The following is a 21,887-nucleotide window of genomic DNA, read 5'->3' as shown; positions in this document are numbered from 1 at the left end:
TTTTGTACAAGTGCAGTGAAATTGACAGCCTAGCAGGGACAGAAGAGAGACTCAGCAACATCTTGTCCTCAAGAAGAACTGGAGCTAGAAGAGAGAAGAGCAAGGCTGCAACCAGCTTTGTATACCCTGCTCCACTCCTATTGGGTCATCTACAAGCCAATCACAGCTGGAATATCCACCTGGACAGCAAGCTGCTTCCGGTCGCAGCACATCTGGTATCATGAAGTACCCCTCTGCAGTGAAAACAATGCTACCAATATGCCAGTGCTGCTAACGCTATCTTCACTACTCAGCGTCGCTGTAACACTGCTCTCTCCCACAAAAATAGTCGTCCTGACTATTTATCATCACTTGCACACGTTTAGTCAGTCCACCACTGAGGTCTTTTCCTCGTTCTGTTCTGAGGGGGTGAGATAAACGCTGTTCACTCACAGCACTCGTTCTCTGGGTCCTCACGTGCTCTGACAACACACTCTGCAACATTGTCTATTCCACCGTCACCCTCCACCTTGCTGTCGCTCCCCACTTCACTGTCTGGTGACAAGGGTGGTCCTTCCTGGCCTAATGTGAAGTGGCCTTCCTCCATAGCAGCCCACAGGTGGTCGACGTGAAAAGTGCGCAGCCGCCTACTTGTGCTATTGCCCAGCTTGTAGGTGATGGCCGATAGTCACTGCAGGATAGTGTATGGGCCTTCCCAGTAGCTCTGCAGCTTCAGAGCGAGGCCTTGTTTCTTGCGGGGATTGTACAGCCAGACGTGGTTCCCACCGCATACTGGGAATCTCTGGCACACAGCTGGTACCAGCGGATCATGACTTCCCCTGTGAGGGGAAGATTGCAAGACACCTGTTGCCGCGTGGCCTCCATCCAATGTTGCAACGCCACTACAAACTCAGGCTCCGTATGTGGTAGCTCTTCCCTAGGTGGTCATCCAGTGGCCAGGTCCAGAGGCAGTCGCATCTCTCAACCAAACATCATCCGGGCAGGAGGGTAACCTGTGGCTTTCTGCTGTGCAGACCGGTATGCCATCAGGGTAAATGGCAGCCAAAGGTCCTAGTCTTGCTGGTCAGAGCTGCAGTACTTGGCCAGATCTTCCAACTGCATCCTGTTAAAGTGCTCCACCATGTCGTCGCTCTGGGGGTGGAGTGGGTTGGTGCGGGTCTGGTGGATTCCAACAGCTCACAGCACTGCTGGAACACCCTCAACTGGAACTCCTGGCCCTGGTCCGTGTGCAACAATTTGGAAGAACAGGGACAAGTACTGTGAGACTGCTCCAAGTGTTTTTATTTCCCAAAATATACTGTACAGCACCCCAATGTGTTTAACCCCTTCCACAACAATTTTTTAGTCAAAAATGTTTCTTTTTTAGACAAATTTTTTTCTATTTTGGTTCTATATAGTATTTTTCATGCTGATTATGAAAACAGCTTGTAATTACTGTTTTTCCCCATTTTTGTGGTTAACTTTTTATTTTGAAAATACCTTTGTAGACATATACGAGTTAACTCGTCTTCCTATAAACTCCAAGCTCTCCCCTCACCTCCCTCCTCCTCTTCCTCCTCCTCCTCCTCCTCCTCCTCCTCCTCCTCCTCCTCCTCCTCCTTCTCCTCCTCCTCACTTGTCGAGAAATTAATTGTCTGATGAATTAGCAGTGTCATCAGAAGTATTCAAGGAGCAAGTCTAGTAAGAGCGTCCTTGAAATCCCACCGCTCCACCCTGTCGCCTCTGGCAGGCAACAGGGTGGATTTGACGAGAATACTCGTTTCACACGTAGAATGGCTTAGAAAGGCTCAGAATCGACGAGTATATACGTCTGTAGCTGGTTTTCGAAGTTCAAGTTTTAGACGAGTATACTCGTCAATGACTGAAAACGAAACATTTAGTGAAAACGAACATATACGTCTGTAGCAGATTTTTTAAGGTCAAATTTTAGATGACAACTGAAAACGGAACATTTAGTGAAAATGAGCATACTCGTTTCTGCCAAGGAAGGGGTTGATAAAAATTTTTAATATAAATGAAGTCTTTAATAGTACTGATTTAGTCTAAGGTAGTGTTTTTTAGAGGTTATATTGGTGTTTTGTGGGGGTCTAGGCTGGAGGTTGGTACCTATCCCCCCTAATTCTTAAGTATCTTATGGGAAAAATTGCTTCATGATTTTAATAAACGCTGATTCGACCGATGAAAAACCACCCTAACCCCGTATATATATATATATATATATATATATATATATATATATATATATATATATATATATATATATATATACATACAGTAAGGTCTCGGATTACATCAGAGTTACGTTCCTGAAACATGACGTAAGTCGATTTTGTACGTAACTCGAGTTTCCGTACATTTCAAAGCATATTATCGAGTTTTCAACCAATCATTGTTTATGGTCATTCAGGTAAGTTAAAGGCTATATTGTTATATTATATACAACTATGTAGGAATATGAAACACAAGCTTGTTTTTGTTGTTGATTAGGGCCACGAACGCGAAGGACTGCAGGTTGCCGAGAGGGGTGGACGCCTGAGGCCGCCAGGAGGCTGGGCAGGTTAAATGTTGTGACGCCCACAGGGCGGACAGCTGGGAGCGTAGTGCAGTGCAGTGGGAGTAGAAGCGTGGGCAGCGAGGCAGGAAATGCAATAGGAAAGGGCAATAGGGATCAGCAGACAGGCGCAGACGGTGCAAGTCAGCTGCGAGTGTCGCGTGGCCCAGGTAGAGGCTCCGGAGTTGTTATTGTTATGATGGGTGTGCGACCCCTCAAGGTCGTCAACCTCCCCGTTGTCATGGTAACGGGCTTCCCATTTTCTTCTTCCCTCCCTCACACACAGCTGCTGCCTCCCATCTCATGTCTTTTAATTATGTCCTCTTTTTCTTCTAGCGTAATGGTTTTCCTTTTCTTAGCATCACTGCTGTCACTAAGAAGTTTTCTCTTTGGTGCCATTGAGCAAGATACTAAGAACTTGAGTCAGTAAACGCAGAAGTAGGATAACACTCTTGCCAAGGGCGATGGTGTGGTTGAACTGAGGCAGGGTGTTATTGTATTCAAGCATGAGGCGGGTAGTGTGGCGGGCAACCACCAACAATAACAATAAATCCCGCACTTTATGATTTATAAATTTTTTATTTTTTTAATCTTAAATTGCCGTATAGTGGACTGACGTAACTCAAGACCGACGTAACCCGGGATTTTGCTGTATATATATATATATATATATATATATATATATATATATATATATATATATATATATATATATATATATATATATATATATATATATATATATATATATATATATATAGGCAATCCCCGTTTAACGAAGGTTCACACAACGAAATTTCGCTACAACGAAGGTTTCATTTTACTACCGTCTGCTCATTTAACGAACACCAAACTCACTTTTATCCAGGTTTTATCCAGGTAATTTTTTTCCAAGTTTGAAAACCCCACCGTATCACGCAAGCTGACAGGCTTTTCAATACACAAGGAGCTGCCGATACTAAGGCCTGCCTCAGGAGAAATCCTGGGACACCTGTGGAATCAAGATCAAGATCAAGCCTCTCGTGGACAACACGCGCAGCACTCACTCCTCTGTTCAAAACAGTAACAGCATCAGCAACATCTTGTCTTCCCTCGCTCAACTTACCACCAAAACACCCTGCAATCTGGCCTAGCGTTCCTAAGAAGACCAGGAAGTCTCTTACTCTCAAAGTGAAGCTGGATATTATTCACAGACACAAGAGAGGCGAAAAAACTATAGCATTGCTCGCCACCATCTTGACTCCATTTACTGTCTACTATTTTCAAGTCAGCAGACTCTATTATGAAGGCTGGTGAAACCGTATCTTCCTTCCAAGCTAAAAGAACCACCTGAACTCGTGACTCTACAATGGATAAAATGGAAAGCCTTGTGGAAATGTGGTACATAAGTTTTGTATGTGATACAATGATGCACCCTTTGTTTACATTCCACAGGTTGCCAGTTAGTGTCTTTCCCACTTCACTCTCCCTCCTTTCATAATTTTAAGATCATCAACATTATAAAGTTACGTACATACATACGTTAGTGTAAATTATAATGACTTAAATTAAACTGCCTAAATGTTTAACTTCATAATTTTTACTTTCATTAAAACTTTCACTGTACTATGATGCACTCTTGCTTTGTTTACTCTCAATGGAAGTTCAAGTCAGGGATTAAACTTGTAATAATCGGTTCGCTTAACGAAGTTTCGCTTAATGAAGGGTTTTTAGGAACGTAACCCCTTCATTAAGCGGGGGTTGCCTGTATATATATATATATATATATATATATATATATATATATATATATATATATATATATATATATATATACAGTAAGTCCTCTTTATATGGTACATATACGTTCCTGAAAACCTTAACGCAAATTGAAATTACCATATACCAAATCCATTATAACATGTGATAATAGGGAATGCATTCCAGCATGTCAAAAGTCACCCTAACAAAAATTAAAATACATGAAAATAGTCATATAAAAATGTAAAGCACTGTGCAAAAGAAATAAACAGAAAATGTTTTATTTACCTTTCACTCGCAACGTATTCTATCACATGATGTCCCTCCAAAGGCTAAGGGACAGTATGGATTTAAGCCCTTACTCATCTTGCGCTGAGTGGGCAGACGAGGATAAGACGTCGTCGTCTGCAATGTTGGAAGCAGATGTGGAAGGGCCAGCAGGTGTGACTGGCTTGAAGAACGAGTAGATGGAGGACTGTTTGGTTTTTCTTGTTTTTTCATCATAGATTTCTTGATAAATCTTGACACATTTCTCTACGTCATGAGCCACTTTGCTACTCCTGGCAGGATTTGGGTCATGTTCCTTCAGAGTTTCGATGTCCAGGCCACACACAGGTTCTTCTTCCTTGTCTCCCTCTTTTTCTGCCTCCTGTGATGCCTTGTCTAGCTCTTTAAGTTCATCATTTGAGAGAGGTTCAGCATGGCTTTCCAAAAAATCTTGAACATTATCATCATCAACTTCATTGAAGCCAGCCCTATGGCACAGATTTACTGTCATTTCTGATCACACCGATGTCGTCTTCAGCGAAGCCTAGGAAGTCATGCACGCATTCTGGCCATACTTTATTCCACGCCAAGTTCATGGTAGACATCTTCACTTCGTCCCAAGATAACTTGATGTTATCTAAGGTGTGCTTGATGTTATATGACCTCCACCATTCTCTGATAGTGGGCTTGCCAGGCCCATCTGTGCCCTTTATCAGTTGCTGCATGGTTTGGCGCTGGTAGTAGGCTTTAATGTTTGCCATAATTATTATGAATTTATTTGTGCTTACAGCAGACCCTTTAATATTCAATTTATTCATCTAATTAGTAATGCATGTAAGTAATATGTAATGCAGTTAAATTAGAAGGGGGAGGGGAAGAGATAACAGGCTCCAAGGATGGTCAAGTTATAGTCAGTACTGTGAGTAGCAGGGAGGTGTGGCATGGATGACGTCATCACCCCTGCTCCCCCGCACTGTACCCTCTCGGATTACATGAGCAGATATCATATCTGTGAATTTTTCTTACTGTATATCGAGTCGAGGGTAGTAATTTCCAAATACTGTAACTGAATTTACCGGATAAAGAAGTACCGTATAACGAGGACTTACTGTATATATATATATATATATATATATATATATATATATATATATATATATATATATATATATATATTTTGTCCCAGCCTAACAGTGAAAAGTAGTTGTTGTTTGTTTACATTTGTCTGGGACTGCGACGCTCCAAGGCTGAACTTCAAGGAACAGCTGGCCAAGATGAGCAGCTCTATTGTTTATGAGTGGACAAAGCTGTCTGAAGAGTTTCTCATACAGATCATTAAAGGCAAAAAATAGCAATGGCTTGCTGGGGTTGAAGGGGCTGCCATGTTTGTTTACAGTTGACAAACGCGACAAAGGCAGAAGCGAGCTTGTGTGTGACAACCAGAAAGTTAACAGAAAAAGTTGATGGAAAAGTGCTAGTGTGACGCCGCCTTAGCAACGACACGGTAGCATCGGATTACACTTCTGCCTGGCGGGTTTGTGGCGAATTTGAGGTGGTGGCGGATTTTGGTCAGATGGGTGGCATGTGAGATGAATGTCAAATTGGCAAATCAGTTGGTTGAACCTTGAGGATTGGGTATTAATTAACTGAATTCGAATTGCCGATAATTCAAACTGCGAATGATCGAATTATAAGGATCCTCTGTATATATATAGTATATATATATATATATATATATATATATATATATATATATATATATATATATATATACAGTAGAGACTCAATACTTGAACTTAATTTTTTCCAAATGGCTGTTCGAGTATAAAAAGTTTGACTATCAATACCTATAAATTAGATCCTTCGTTCTAATCTTAAGTTTATAAGAATGTTAATGTAATTTTTTTTATAATTCTAATTTGCACATACCATAAGTAAAGGCTAGTGACAGATAACATAGAAGAGGAGGGGAGAAGGGTTGGGAGGAAGAGGGAGATTGTTGGAGGACGAGTCACTATCCATAAAATGACTGGTAACTTTTCTCCTGGTGTGATGCATGGGAACCCATTAGTGGAGGGCTGTGGCTCACTAACACTTGACTCTCACTAGATTCCTTATTTTCACCACAAATAAGCCACTTTGGTGCCATTATAAGTATCTTTTTGAAAAGTACAGACAGGAAGCAGAAGAATGTTTTCTTCATGACTGCACAGAAATAGAGATACGCACAGGTATCTGGTAATTTATTTTGGTCTTAATGGTATTACCAGTATCAGAACGGGACAATGGTGGCAGCAGGGAGGGAAAGGCCACAGAGCTTTGTTTACAACCATGTGTGTGGCCGTTCGATTACAAGATATTTTCACTACTAATAAATCTTTTGGTGTTAATGTAAGTTTATAGATTAAAAACTACAGACAGAACGCAGGTGAATGTTATTCTGACAACCGCAGCAGCACAATTGACAGAGGGGGAGGGAGAGGCCAGGGAGCCTTAGTTTACAACCATGTGTTTGACCATCAGTTATTTTTCAAGTGTCAAATCAAACTTTTGCATTCAAGTATTGAAAAATTCAACTATTAAGATGTTCAAGTATTGAGTCTTCACAGTATATATATATATATATATATATATATATATATATATATATATATATATATATATATATATATATATATATATATATATATATATATATATACGTATATACCCTTGGCTATCGTGACTTCAGCTATCACATTTTATTGCTATCACACACCCATGAAAAGCTGCTAAAATTTCATTATCGCAACCTCAGATGCCTGCTATCACGCGCCCAGCCATGACGTCATGGGATATCTGAGCGCTCATTGGCCAAAACCGTCTTCCCGCCAAGATGAGACACAGTCTCTGAGTGGGCGTCCTCCCCACTAGACAGTGATAGCTAGATTCTACCATTTTTTGTGCTCACAATGGCCACCAACCCTCCATGCTGTCCACCTACCATCGCCGAACGTAAACCAACGAGACAAGACAGAACCCTAGCTGTGAAATGTTATTTATGAATGTAAATACAATGAGCTGATGTAATTTTTTTGTCATAACCTTGACATGTTTTAATTGGTATCAATGGATTATACAGTAATTAAAAAAAGGTAAAAATGAGGGATATTAGGAGTAAAATTTGTGGTTGTGGCACCAATAACAATTTTCACCATTAGTTCAATTCGGCTATTGCGTTTTCGGTTATGGCGGCTATTTCGGACCCAATTGGGCGCGATAGCCGAGGGTTAAGTGTACAGGTAACTCAATTTATGCGTGTTTGGTTTACGTGTTTCTGTTAAAATGCAACCGAAAAAATATTATAATTAATTTAATTTGCACAATCGGTTTGCTTATACTCGATTTGGCCCAACTGTATTTTCAAACTGAGCGCCAGACGCTATTTCAAACTGCGTGCCAGAGAGTTCCACAGCTGGCCAATAGGTGGGGACTTCAGGGCCGGATCTAAGAAGCAGGTTGTGGTCTATGTTGGTACAGACAACCTCCTGCTCACACACCAACCTTTGTAAAATAGCATCCACAAAGATTCATTGCTGTTGGTGGAAGAAGGTTGGTAGCCCACCTAAAGTGCTCATTGGCTGCCAGGAGCTGGATCCAAGAAACTTTAACAACGTCAGAGCAACCTCCTGCCGCGAAATGGCATCCATGAACACTGGGAGGGATGGTAACAAGGTTGCTCTTAGGTTGCTGGGAACACCATCTCTCGAGATGGTGTTACTGTCTTATATATGCATTTATGTTCACAAAACAACATTACTATTAGCTTTTTACAAACCTTGCCCCAAAGAAAGGATTGTTTTGTAATGCATAAAGTGAAATCTTACATGGAATACCAAAAAATAAAGCAGGGATGAGATCGGCCACAGACGAGGCGGACGCGCGACTCAGCCGTTTCTTCTTTTTCTTGTGACCCTTTTAGCTTGCGTGTTGTCTTTCACCACAATATTTTATGTTTCCACTGAGGGATAGTGAATTACTAAGAAATACCGCCGTATTTCATTAATAATTCACTGTCACTCAGTGCCACAGAGTCAAGGTTATCCTCATGGTATGAGCGTATATGAATACTAAGATATGATATCCATTATAGCAGGCAATAGAGGAGTGGAAACAAATATCATGTGGAAAGACAACACGCAGGCTAAAAGTGTCACAAGAAGAAGAAGAAGCGGCCGAGTTGCCGCGAGTCTCCCGCTTCGTCTGTGGTTCATCTCATCTCTGCTTTATTTTTTGGTATTCCATGTAAGATTTCACTGTATGCATTACAAAACAGTCCTTTCTTGGGACAAGGTTTGTAAAAAGCTAATAGAAATGTTGTTTTGTGAATATAAATGCGAGAATGTGAGAGAATTTGTACATAGCTCCTCTAACTTCCAATGACTCATATGACATCATAAAAGTAGTGGTAAACCGGTTGCCCAATATGCTGCCAAACGTATGTATAATTTTTTCTTTTAACCCATGTGGTATGTTGGGGACCAGCCCAGAACGCATCCCCCCCTATTTCCATTATTTCCTATGGGAAAATTATGTCCGCTTAACGAATTTTTGCTCTACGAACAGCTTTGACACCCCTTATCCTGTTCGTTAAGTGGAGTATTACTGTAATCTCTATTTTCATATCGATGGTTGTCACTACATTCTTTCTTGGTAGGCTTATTCTCATCACTAACAAGTCTCTTCGGTGTCATTGTAAGCTTCTAAATGAAAAAAAAAAAAAAAACTCCGGAGAGAAAGCACAGGACAATGTTATTCTTACGACAGCGAAAGATCAACTGGCTGCAGTGGCCCTGCGGTGGGAAGGGATAGACCCTTTGTTTACAGCCACATGGATGGACGTTCGACTAATAGGTATTTTTCAAGAATTAAGTCAAACTTTTGCATTGGACTATTTAGACGCTCGACTATTGAGTCTCCACTGTATATACATATGCACAGTTCTCATCATATCATTATGCTGGGTGAGCACCCTGGCTTAATGTTGTGATGAAAAACAGTGGCCTATCATAGTGGAGGGTCTTTTTCTGTCATGGCATTATGCCGGGTATCAATGATTAGCATGAGATCACTGCCTTCCAACACACACCACAGTACTGTCTCAATGCTCGCATGGCTGTCATGGTGAGAGGAAGTGTTGCATCATTGTTATTTGATCCTCACCATCTTTTATTTGTGTTTCTCTTGGTTTCTGGGCTTTACTTTGGTGACTATGGGTAGAAGGAAGTTGTTAACACCTGTAACTGTAGCTCAGATCACAGAGCTTCACAAAGTTGGGCTCCAGACAAAAGAAATAGTGGTGAATGTTGGTGTGGTGAGGGATCTTTGAGAAATTGGTTGAAGCGTTTCAAAGATGACAATGGTTTCAAGTTATCATCTGCTAAACCTCGCCTAGACCCTTCAAAGAAGACATTTTTTCCTACTTTAACTGTGCTCAAAAGGCAGCTAGAGAGTACACTTTTTGAGTACAGTCAAATTATGTACAGATGTCGTCTTTGAGGGGCCAGGCCGAGATTTAGCAGACAGTAACTCAACAACACCATCATCCTTGAAACTCTTCAACCAGTTTGTCACAGATCCCTCACTCATACCAACATTTGCCTCTATTTCTCTTGTTTGGAGCCCAGGTTTGTGAAGCCCTATGATCCAAGTTATAGTTACAGGTGTTAACAACTTCCTTCTACCCAAAGTGACCAAGGTATAACCCAGAAACAAAAACAAAAGATGGCATGAATGTGAAAACAATGGCGCGACACTTCCTTTCACCATGACAGCTACACAGGCATAATGCATAACGCTGCGATGGAAAAAGCCCCCTCCTGTATAATAGGCCATTGTTTTTCATCATGGCATTATGCTGGAGTGCTCACCCTGCATGATGCCTGACCAACACTGTATATATACTTGTGTGTGTGTGTGTGTGTGTATATATATATATATATATATATATATATATATATATATATATATATATATATATATATATATATATATATATATAAGCAGTGCTGGTCAGGCATCATGCAGGGTGAGCCTATATATACAGTAAAGTCCCAGGTTACATCGGTCTCGAGTTACGTCAAACTCGTAGTTACGTCAGTCCACTATAAGGCAATTTAAGATTAGAAAAATTGAAAATTTATAAATCGTAAAGCGCGGGATTTATTGTTATTGTTGGCCGCCAGGCATCACTAGTGGTTACCCGCCACACCGCCCGCCTCACGCTTGAATACAATAACACCCTGCCTCATTTCCACCACACCGTCACCCCCTGGCAAGTGTTATCCTACTTCTGCGTTTACTGACTCAAGTTCTTAGTATCTTGCTCAATGGCACCAAAGAGAAAACTCCTTAGTGACAGCAGTGATGCTAAGAAAAGGAAAACCATTACGCTACAAGAAAAAGAGGACATAATTAAAAGACACAAGAAGGGAGGCAGCAGCTGTGTGTGAGGTAGTGAAGAAGAAAATGGGAAGCCTGTTACCATGACAATGGGGAGGTTGACGACCTTGAGGGGTCGCGCACCCATCACAACAATAACAACTCCAGAGCCTTCGCCTGGGCCACACGACACTCGCAGCTTACTTGCACCATCTGCGCCTGTCTGCTGATCCCTATTGCTCTTTCCTATGGTATTTCCTGCTCTGCTGCCCACGTTTCTACTCCCACCGCACTGCACTGCTCCCAGCTGTCCGCCCTGGGCGTCACAACATTCGACCTGCCCACCCTCCTGGCGGCCTCAGGCGTCCACCCCTCTCGGCAACCTGCAGTCCTTCGCGTTCGCGGCCCTAATCAACAACAAAAACAAGCTTGTGTTTCATATTCCTACATAGTTGTAAATAATATAGCAATATAACCTTTAACTTACCTGAATGACCATAAACAATGATTGGTTGAAAACTCGATAATATGCTTTGAAATGTACGGAAACTCGAGTTACGTACAAAATCAACTTACGTCATGTTTCAGGAACGTAACTCTGATGTAAACCGAGACCTTACTGTATATAAGTAATGTAAACACATGTGTGTGGCTGCAAAATTTAATTCCAAGGTACTGTGGCACTAAATGTTCACCACAGGGTTAAAGGATTGTGTTTTATTCTCAGTACATAAGAGGTCCCCTTGATTTAGGAGCCTCAAAATTGGCAAGAAAAACTCATCTTATATTCCGGCATATACGGTAACTACTGTAGTAACAAGATGTGACAGACATCAAGAAAATTTTTTTTATTGAGGTTGTATCTAGGTGTAGCCTTAAATACAAAGATCACCAAGAAATCACCATCTGTATTAGTGTGTACGTAATGCCAAGCCTCCCTTGCCCACTCACTCCATCATCTACATGTGTCATGAACCTTGCCACCAAAAGGTAAATAATATTGATTTTTACATAGTTCAAGTCTTATTTACTTAAATAAAAATCTGGGATTTTGGAATGGATTAAGATTATATATTTATATTGTTTCCTTTTGGAAAACAATTTCAGACTTCGAACAATTCAGACACAGAACAGCCTTTTTTAATTAATTTTGTTTGAAGTCTGAGGGTATATTGTACTTTAAATTGTGTTATATGCATATTCTTCAATTGTCTTTCCTTTTGTGTCCCTGCACTGCTGTGACAAGTTTAGAAGATACAGCCTTATAGTATATATATAAAAGTAGATAGATGGATCATGGATATAGTACTAAAAGAAAAAATAATTGTTAGATATCAATATTTACCATTAGACCTGAAAGTTTTAGTAGATTTATTTTCATTATCTACAGAAATCAGGTTGATTCCTACTTCATTGTTTTTATTCATTATCTTTTTAGAGAGTTGTGAAACAGCCAGAAACTGTTCCCCGTATGGAGTTTGTACCATACTTGAGAATGAGTACAGGTGTGAGTGTTTACCTGGCTTCACCGGTGATGGCTATGTGTGTGAAGGGGAGGAATTAGGAACTCCTTACCATCCTGAGGATCCAGAACAGCCATATCAACCTGAAGAACATCAAGAGCCTTATCAGCCTCTAGATCCCCAAGAGCCATATCAGCCTCTGGACCCACAAGACCCATATCAACCTCAAGATCCATATCAACCTCAAGATCCATATCCACAAGACCCATATCAACCTCAAGATCCATATCAACCTCAAGATCCATATCAATCACTGGAGCCTCAGGAGCCATATCAGCCATTGGAACCCCAAGACCCATATCAACCACTGGAACCCCAAGATCCATATCAACCACTGGAACCTCAAGATCCATATCAACCACTGGAACCTCAAGATCCATATCAACCAAGACCACAGGATCCATATCAACCTCAACCCCCATATCAACCATTGGGACCATATCAGCCACAAGAACCTGAGGAACCATATCACCCTGTGGTAAGTCTAGTGGTGAAACTAACATACACCTGCTATGGGTTACATGTGGCTATGTTTAAGTATTGTAAAAGTCAGTTCTCATAATGCAGTTTCAATAGATAGATGAGAATATAAACTAAAATCCAGTAAGGCAATTATGGTGAAGCTATGTCAGAGAGCTCTGTCTACATCTTTAGAATAAGGACTTACTAAAAGATAGGTATCTGACTAGTATTTGAGTTAATAGATAGTTGCAGAGACAATTACAGCATGTAGGGTTAATTTGTTTTACATCCATGTATTATGCCTAATACGAAAAAGAATATAGCAAACAAAACCCATTTTATGGTTTGTATTATAACACATGTTATTGAAAATTTTTCTTGATCTTATGATAAATAATATATATATATATATATATATATATATATATATATATATATATATATATATATATATATATATATATATATATATATATAGTGTTTAGAAGTGTGGATGATAGATTTTGTTTTTCAGGGACTTGGTTGTACAGTCAACTCTCAATTAACACAAGTTTGAATAACACGATTTCAATTTAATGCGACTTAATATTCAAGGATATACAATTAAATAATGCAATTTATTCTATTTAATGTAGGTTAACTCGACTCGACGACATAATGCGCACCCACAGTGCTTCTGGTGGGAACCGCACTGGGCTGGGATCCAAGAAACTTAACAACAAACGAAATAACTTCTGGCCAAGAATGGTATTGCAGGTGTTACTGTCTCATATATATACATTTACTGCATATGCTTACTGCATATGCTGAAATATAAGACAAGTTTTCTTTGCCAATTTTGAGTCTTCTAAATCCAGGGGTTCTCTTATTTGCTGAGAATAAAACACAACCATTATTTAACCTCGTGGTGAACATTAAGTGCCACAGTATCTTGTAATTAATTTTGTAGTCGCACACGTATGTATACAGTACCTATATCCATATATATATATATATATATATATATATATATATATATATATATATATATATATATATATATATATATATATATAGAGTACATATTCTTCTTGTGATCCACTTTAGTGTGTGTGTTGCTTTCACCACAATATTTGTGTTTCTGCCCCTCTATTGCCTGTTATACTGGATATCATATCTTTGTATTCATATACAATCATGCCATGAAGATTACCTTGACTGCGTGGTACCAAATGATAGTTCAGAGAAGCTCAGCTATTCCTTCTCCAAGTCTTTACTCCTCAGTCTGAAGCTAACCCATACTGTGAGTGGATCATTTTTCTGTTTTCATCTTGTCTCCTATACTATGGCATCCAAGCGTTTCTCACAGGAAAGTGATTCCAAGAAATCAAGGAAGGCTATAACCACTGAAAAGAAATATTTTGAAGTGTTAGATGGCTGTGCTAAGGGAGAAGACCTCTGTGATTGTCGATGTGATGGGACTTAGGGAGAGCTCATTGCGTACCATTAGAGCTAATAGAATGAGGACGTGTTTTTATTGTGTCTATAACTCAGCGATATATTAATTTTTTAAGGTTTGAGTAACAAAATCCCATATATCGGCAGACTTTCCCAGTGGCCAGGAACATAACCCATCCATTACCATTGTTTTCTATGGGAAAATCATATTTGAGTAACACAATTTTGAATAATGTGATGTCTCCAGGAATGCAACCCTTGCATTAATCAAGAGTTGACTGTATTTAACTACTGTATAGGGATATTGTGAAGTGAAAGTTATGATGTATGTGGAACAAAATTTTTAATTGCTTCATTTTTTCTTTCTTTTTTTATCAGATTAAATTTTGTATGAATCAGCCCCATAGCAGGGATGATTTGTACATGCTATGGGTGTGTTTTGTGCATGCTATTTTCAGGCCCAAAAAATTAACTACAGATTATGATGAACAAGATATTGCTTAGTAAAATTAAACAAACACATTACTTAAAAGTGCTCTGTTAATGAATGAACAACAGAGAAGGAGTATCTTTTGAAACATGACTGTCTTATCTTGGCGATCAGTATTACATGTCTATTTCGTCCCTCCAATAACGATAAGAAGTATTATGAATTATATTTTGCTGTGTAAAGTAAAACATATGTGCATCTGATAGTTCTTTTTTTATGAATATGGAAAAATGTGGACAGTTTTGTAATTTTTATCTATTACTATCTCATTTCATGTTAAATTTTTGTATGCTACACTCCCCTCACAACTTGTACACTACACTCCTTCTAGCCATGCTGCCTTCAAGACAGTATTATAACAACAGTGTTGGATAAAACCCAGGTATATCTTCAATTATCACATAAATCTGCCCAATATTCATGTTCAACACCTTACCAGGATGATCAGGCTACATTTAAAGTTATGAAACAGTATGTATGATTGTATGAATGATGCAAAAATCTTAAATTCTTCCCTCTAGTCCACAAGCGGCACCAAATGAGGAATGGTAGCAGCCATCTTGGTTCGCCAGCATTGTGTCTATTCTCAGTGTTGTCAACACAGCTCTCCTATAAATTCTCCAATGTTAATAGAGCTTTTACAGCAAAAACATTGAACACTAAAATAAAGCCTTTTTTCCATAAAGCAGAAAAAAAAAATTCCATTTTATTAAAGGAACACTAAAATAAAAGGAAGCTGGCACTACACTTTATCATAAAATGATAAAAAGCAAGAAGAAGGAACAAAAATCTGGATGGAATAGACGTTAATTAGATGGATTATATTCTGTAGTTTTGTTTCTTGCCAACAGATGGCATGTAGAGCGGGGTTCTTCCGATCAGCTGATGCTTATAAACAAGACTCATGGCCTCATGGATTACGATAGATTGCTTTCATTTTCGCAATAATTTGTTTTTAAAGGCTCAGTCATAATACGATAATTTGTTTTTAAAGTAACAGCAGTAATACTGTTAATAATAATAATTCAAGCAATAAAATAATGATGTGTGGATCTTAGTTTAGGTAGAAGCACTGATCATAAGCTGGGTTAGTGTGTCTCGGTAGCCAATGGGAGGTCTCAACTTAGCGTATAAGACGCAGGGTGATTTTATAAACCAAAATTTTGTAAAAAAAAAAGTGCGTCTTATATGCCGTCAAATACAGTAATTGGCATTACTATTGATGTTACATTAATAAGAGGCATTTTTCCAAACAGCTCAGTGCTGATTACATAGTGATTGAATTTAGTATTTTTAATTCATGGATGGCTACCATTTCTCTCACAGACAAACGGTCTCAGTATCGTCTGTCTGCACGTCTATATGTCTGATATGCTCACATGTACGTCGTAGTTATAGTTATGACCTTAATAATTAAAAACTTAATATTATTGTTTAGGCAGCAGCATGCTAACCATAAAGCACACTTGAAATTTGAGAAAATAACTCGCTTCACTTATCCACTATGGTTCGTAGCACATGTGAATAACAAACTTTTTTTTTTTTTTTTTTCTATTTCTTAAGGAAAGAGAACCAGCCAAGGGCAAAAAAAAGAAAAGATTAAAAAATAGGCCCACTTGAATGCTGGCTCTCTACAAAGAGGAAAGCGTCAGCCAAATTTAGGGAGCAAATGCCTCGATACCTCCTCTTAAAAGAAGACAAATCGTAGGAATTCAGAAATACAGATGCAGGAGGGAGTTCCAGAGTTTACCAGTGAAAGGTATGAATGATTGAGAGTACTGGTTAACTCTTGCATTAGCGAGTTGGACAGAATAGGGATGAGAGGAATAAGAAAGCCTTTTGCAGCGAGGCCATAGGAGGAGAGGAGGCATGCAGTTAGCAAGATCAGTAGAACAGTTAGCATGAAAATAGCGATAAAAGATAGAAAGAGATGTAACATTTTGGCGGTGAGAAAGAGGCTGAAGACAATTAGTCAGAGGGGGGAGTTGATGAGACAAAAAGCTTTTGATTCCATCCTATCTAGTAAAACTGTGTGACTGGAACCCCCAAACATGCGAAGAGTACTCCATACAGGAACGGATAAGGCCCCTATATAGAGTAAGCAGTTGGAGGGTGAGAAAAACTGGCAGAGACGCCTCAGAACACCTAACTTCATAGAAGCTGTTTTAGCAAGAGATGAGATGTGAAGTTTCCAGTTAAGATTATGAGCAAAGGACAGACCGAGGATATTCATTGTGGAAGAGGGAGACAGTTGAGTGTCATTGAAGAAGAGGGATAGTTGTCTGGAAGGTTGTGTCGAGTTGATAGATGGAGGAATTGAGTTTTTGAGGCATTGAAAACTACTAGATTTTCTCTGCCCCAATCAGAAATCTTAGAAAGATCGGAAGTCAGGCGTTCTGTGGCGTCCCTGCGTGATCTGTTGACTTCCTGAAGGGTTGGTCGTCTCTGAAAGGACGTGGAAAGATGTAGGGTGGTATCATCAGCGTAGGAGTGGATAGGGCAAGAAGTTTGGTTAAGAAGGTCATTAATGAATAATAGAAAGAGAGTGGGTGACAGGACAGAACCCTGAGGAACACCACTATTAATAGATTTAGAAGAACAGTGGCCGTCTACCACAGCAGCAATAGAATGGTCGGAAAGGAAACTTGAGATAAAGTTGCAGAGAGAAGGATAGAAGCCGTAGGAGGGCAGTTTTGAAATCAAAGCTTTATGCCAGACTCTATCAAAAGCTTTTGATATGTCTAACGCTACAGCAAAAGTTTCACCGAAATCTCTAAAAGAGGATGACCAAGACTCAGTAAGGAAAGCCAGAAGATCACCAGTAGAGCGACCTTGACGGAAGCCATACTGGCGATCAGACAGAAGATTGTGAAGTGACAGATGTTTAAGAATCTTCCTATTCAGGATAGATTCAAAAACTTTAGATAAGCAAGAGTTTAAAGTTATAGGACGATAGTTTGAGGGATTAGAACGGTCACCCTTTTTAGGAACAGGCTGAATGTAGGCATACTTCCAGCAAGAAGGAAAGGTAGAAGTCGATAGACAAAGGCAAGGTGCTAGCATGGAAGCACAGTTTTTGAAAACAATAGGAGGGACCCCATCAGGTCTATAAGCCTTCCAAGGGTTAAGGCCAGCAAAGGCATGGAAAACATCATTACGAAGAATTTTAATTGTAGACATGAAATAGTCAGAGGGAGGAAGAGAGGAGGGACAAGCCCAGAATCATCCAAGGTGGAGTTGTGAGCAAAGGTTTGAGAAAAGAGTTCAGCTTTAGAGACAGAAGACATGGCAGTGGTGCCATCAGGATGAAATAAAGGAGAGAAAGATAAAGAAGTGAAGTTATTGGAGATGTTTTGGCTAGATGCCAGAAGTCTCGTGGGGAGTTTGAGTTTGAAAGATTTTGACATTTTCTACATTGGCTTTAAATAAACTACAGGCAACCAAGGAGGTTGAATTAGAGGAGCCTGCATGATGTCACAAAAGTGAAGCCAGCGTGCTATTGGTCCGCTGCTGCCCCTACCCCCCTTGCACCTAAAACATTACCAGCTGACCATTGAAAAAACATGGGAGCGCCTGAGTTACGCTCCTTAGTTTCCGTCTTCTGTCCGTGTTTCATGGCTGCCTGCCATACATGTGACCTTAATAGACTCGTAATAGTCGTGGTATACTGTGCCATGAAGATTTAGAAAGTACAGGTAACTCTCGATTTACGCAATAGATGCGTTTCAAGAGGCATCGCATATATCAAAATTCGCATAAAACAAACATGTAATTCTCACAAGAAACAATAGATAATAGGGGGGATGCGGGATGTGGTCCAAAAAAATTCGCACAAAATACTCTTTCTTTATTTGGCTAAATTAACATGTTTTTATTATTTACCATTCTAAATACTAGAAGTGTATTTAAAGTAAACAGAAAAGCAAGAAATAATAAGAGAAAACAACAAAACAAAGAATACGTAAACAAAACACTCACTGCGTCACTGCCTTCACCACTAACACCACAGTCAGTCACCATCATCCTCTGAGCTTTACCACTTTATCAAAAATCCACTTATCAAAAATAACCCCACATGCAGAAGAAGATGAAGGACGTTTTGGGGCCATCTTAGTGAATTATAGGCAGATTGAAGAGTGATGAATTACTAATGAAATACCGTGGTATTTCATTAGTAATTCACTATCACTCAGTGCCACGGAGTCGAGGTTATCCTCATGGCATGAGCGTATATAAATACTAAGATGTGATATCCATTATAGCAGGCAGTAGAGGAGTGAAAACATAAATGTCATGGTGAAATCAACACACAAGCTAGAAGGGTCACAAGAAGAAGCAGCCAAGTCAAGTCTCCGCCTTGTCTGTGGCCGATCTCATCTCTGCTTTATTTTTTGGTATTCCATGTAAGATTTCACTTTATGCATTACAAAACAAGCCTTTCTTGGGGACAAGATTTGTAAAAAGCTAATAGAAATGTTTTGTGAACATAAATAAATGCATATATAAGACAGTGGGGTTCCCAGCAATCTGAGAGCAACCTGATAGTAACCTCGTTACGGTCCCTCCAAGCGTTCATGGATGCCATTTCATGGCAGGAGGTTGCTCTGAGGTTAAAGTTTCTTGGATCCAGCTCTTGGCAGCCAATGACCACTTTTTAGGCGAGCTACCAACCTCCACCCGCCAACAGCAACGAATCTTTGTGGATGCTATTTTACGAAGGTTGGTATGTGAGCAGGAGGTTGCTATGGAGGTTGTCTGTACCAACATAGACAACAACCTACTTCTTGGATTTGGCCCTGGAGTTCCCACCTATCGGCCAGCTGTGGAACTCTGGCGCTCAGTTTAAAAAATGCGTCTGGCAGTCAGTTTGAAAATGCAGTTGGGCCAAATCGCATATAAGCAAACCAATTGCGCAAATTTGATTAATTATAATATTTTTCCGGTCGTGTTATAACACGTAAATCAAACACGCGTAAATCGAGACCCAGCAAACAAAAACAGGGTGGCCCTCCACAGGCTTTATGTACGTCAAGCGGCCCACTGCCATTCTTGCTCATCGGTTTTACAGAGGGCCGCTCATGGAGGGCCAATGCACTAATTACTGCCATACCCAGCTTAAAATTGTATGGTCGAAAAACACTAAAAAGGCTCAATTAAAACAAAATATGTAAGAAATATCAAGATATATATTGATTCATAGTATTCTCTGTACATATAGACTCAACAATGTTTCTAATAACTTGAAACTAAAATACAGCTCTCTTGTACGAAATAATGATGAACACATCACTTGTGTATACTGAGGTATAAATGTGTATATATATATATATATATATATATATATATATATATATATATATATATATATATATATATATATATATATACATATATGCAGTGGTCCCACCTTTAAAAAAAAAAGAGCATTTATAACTAAAAAAAAGAAAAAAATGCATATACGGAATTTGAAAATATAATATCTATTCCTATTGATAGCATTACCATAATATATATATATATATATATATATATATATATATATATATATATATATATATATATATATATATATATATATATATACTGTGCCCGTCATTGCATTATGCGGCAAAACATTGGCAGACGGTGCGGCTGTGGTATTCATTTCAGTCTCTATAATTTATGACTCGTTATATCTGGGTCGTGTATCGTACGTCTGGCAGGTGAATTGTGACAGGCGGGTGATGTGCTGGGTGTCTGTCAACGGTCACTTGATCAGTGATATAATCAAGCAGTGATTACACGCTACTTCACTTCTCACTCTGGACACGCTCTTTCCTCATTTTACTTCCCTGTTTTGAGATTTGGTCTCATTATGGGAAAGAGAAAGGACTTGTCCAAAGAGGATATTGCATCAATCATCAATCTGTATAAGGTAAAGACTCCAACACAGGATATTGCTAAAATTGTAGGTGTGAGTGAAAGAACAGTGCAAGCGTGGACCAAGCGGTTTCAGGACGCTGGGCAGCTTGTCACAAAGCACCACAAAGGACGTCCCGAGAAAGCTCGCAAAACCTCACATTGTTCTTTGGCCATCCTCAAGCGTGAAGTTATTACACATATGACTGCACGCATGTTAAAGGAACAAAACCCTCATCTGTTGAATAATGTGTCAGTTAGGACAGTGTGTCGCCGCCTGCATGATGACTGACTTCCGCAGCCACCGCCCAGTCAAGAAACGTCTCACCCCTACACAACAGGCGCTTGGGTTGCTTTTGCTAAAAAAAATATAGTGAGTGGGATGCGGCAAGGTGGCGACACGTGCTGTGGAGTGACGAATCCATCTTCAGAGTGACTGACAACGCTCGAGGCAACGATTATCGACGTCCAGGAAGTGATCAGCTTTCTTACTGCACAGTAAAGCATCCTGAATCTTTAATGGTGTGGGGATGCTTCACATTCTTTAACATTGGTGAGTTGGTGGTGCTTCCCCATAATGAAATGATGAATCAAAATAGCTATCTGGAGTTACTTTCTGATTATTTGCCCAGCTGTTTTGAAAAGTGCAGTGCTGAGGTGTTTCAGCAGGATGGCGCGCCATGTCACAATGCTAAATCATTGACACAGTGGTTCAGTGATTGTGAAGTGAACTTCATATGTGACTGGCCAAGCAACTCACCTGACTTGAGCCCCATAGAAAACCTCTGGTCTATCATTAAGCGCTGTCTGCAGGGGAAAGACACCAGTACCCTCACCAAGCCAGAAACTGCCATTAACCCCTTCAATACGGTGACGCCTATGTAGGCGTCATGAAGCCCCAGTAGCAAATACAGTGACGCCTACGTAGGCGTCATATTACTTTTCTGAGCTTTCTTCAGTTTAGTTGTCCCGTATAGTGTGTTGGATACCAACTACACACACCATATGCTGTCTTTGAAATCCTAGTGCTCCTCCCACCATCCTTGTCTCCACCAATCACTAAAGATAAGCTACATGCGTCCCGCCTTGTGTCTAAAAT

General features: G+C 39.7%; 1 protein-coding gene across 1 annotated transcript in view; it reads left to right on the top strand.

The window, feature by feature from the left end:
- LOC123520843 (nidogen-1-like) overlaps window positions 1–13,104 on the top strand; it is a 61,579-nt gene extending 48,475 nt beyond the window's left edge. The window contains exon 11 of the mRNA XM_045283479.1: window positions 12,417–13,104. Coding sequence (XP_045139414.1) covers window positions 12,417–13,063 — 647 coding nt within the window. The 3' untranslated portion in view covers window positions 13,064–13,104. The remainder of the gene's footprint in view (window positions 1–12,416) is intronic.
- The last annotated feature ends 8,783 nt before the right edge of the window (window positions 13,105–21,887 follow it).

The sequence above is a fragment of the Portunus trituberculatus genome, chromosome 47, assembly GCF_017591435.1.
Source record: "Portunus trituberculatus isolate SZX2019 chromosome 47, ASM1759143v1, whole genome shotgun sequence".
NCBI classification, from domain to species: domain Eukaryota; kingdom Metazoa; phylum Arthropoda; class Malacostraca; order Decapoda; family Portunidae; genus Portunus; species Portunus trituberculatus.
Note: the sequence above shows the minus strand (reverse complement) of the source record. Positions and strands in the feature narration are given on the sequence as shown.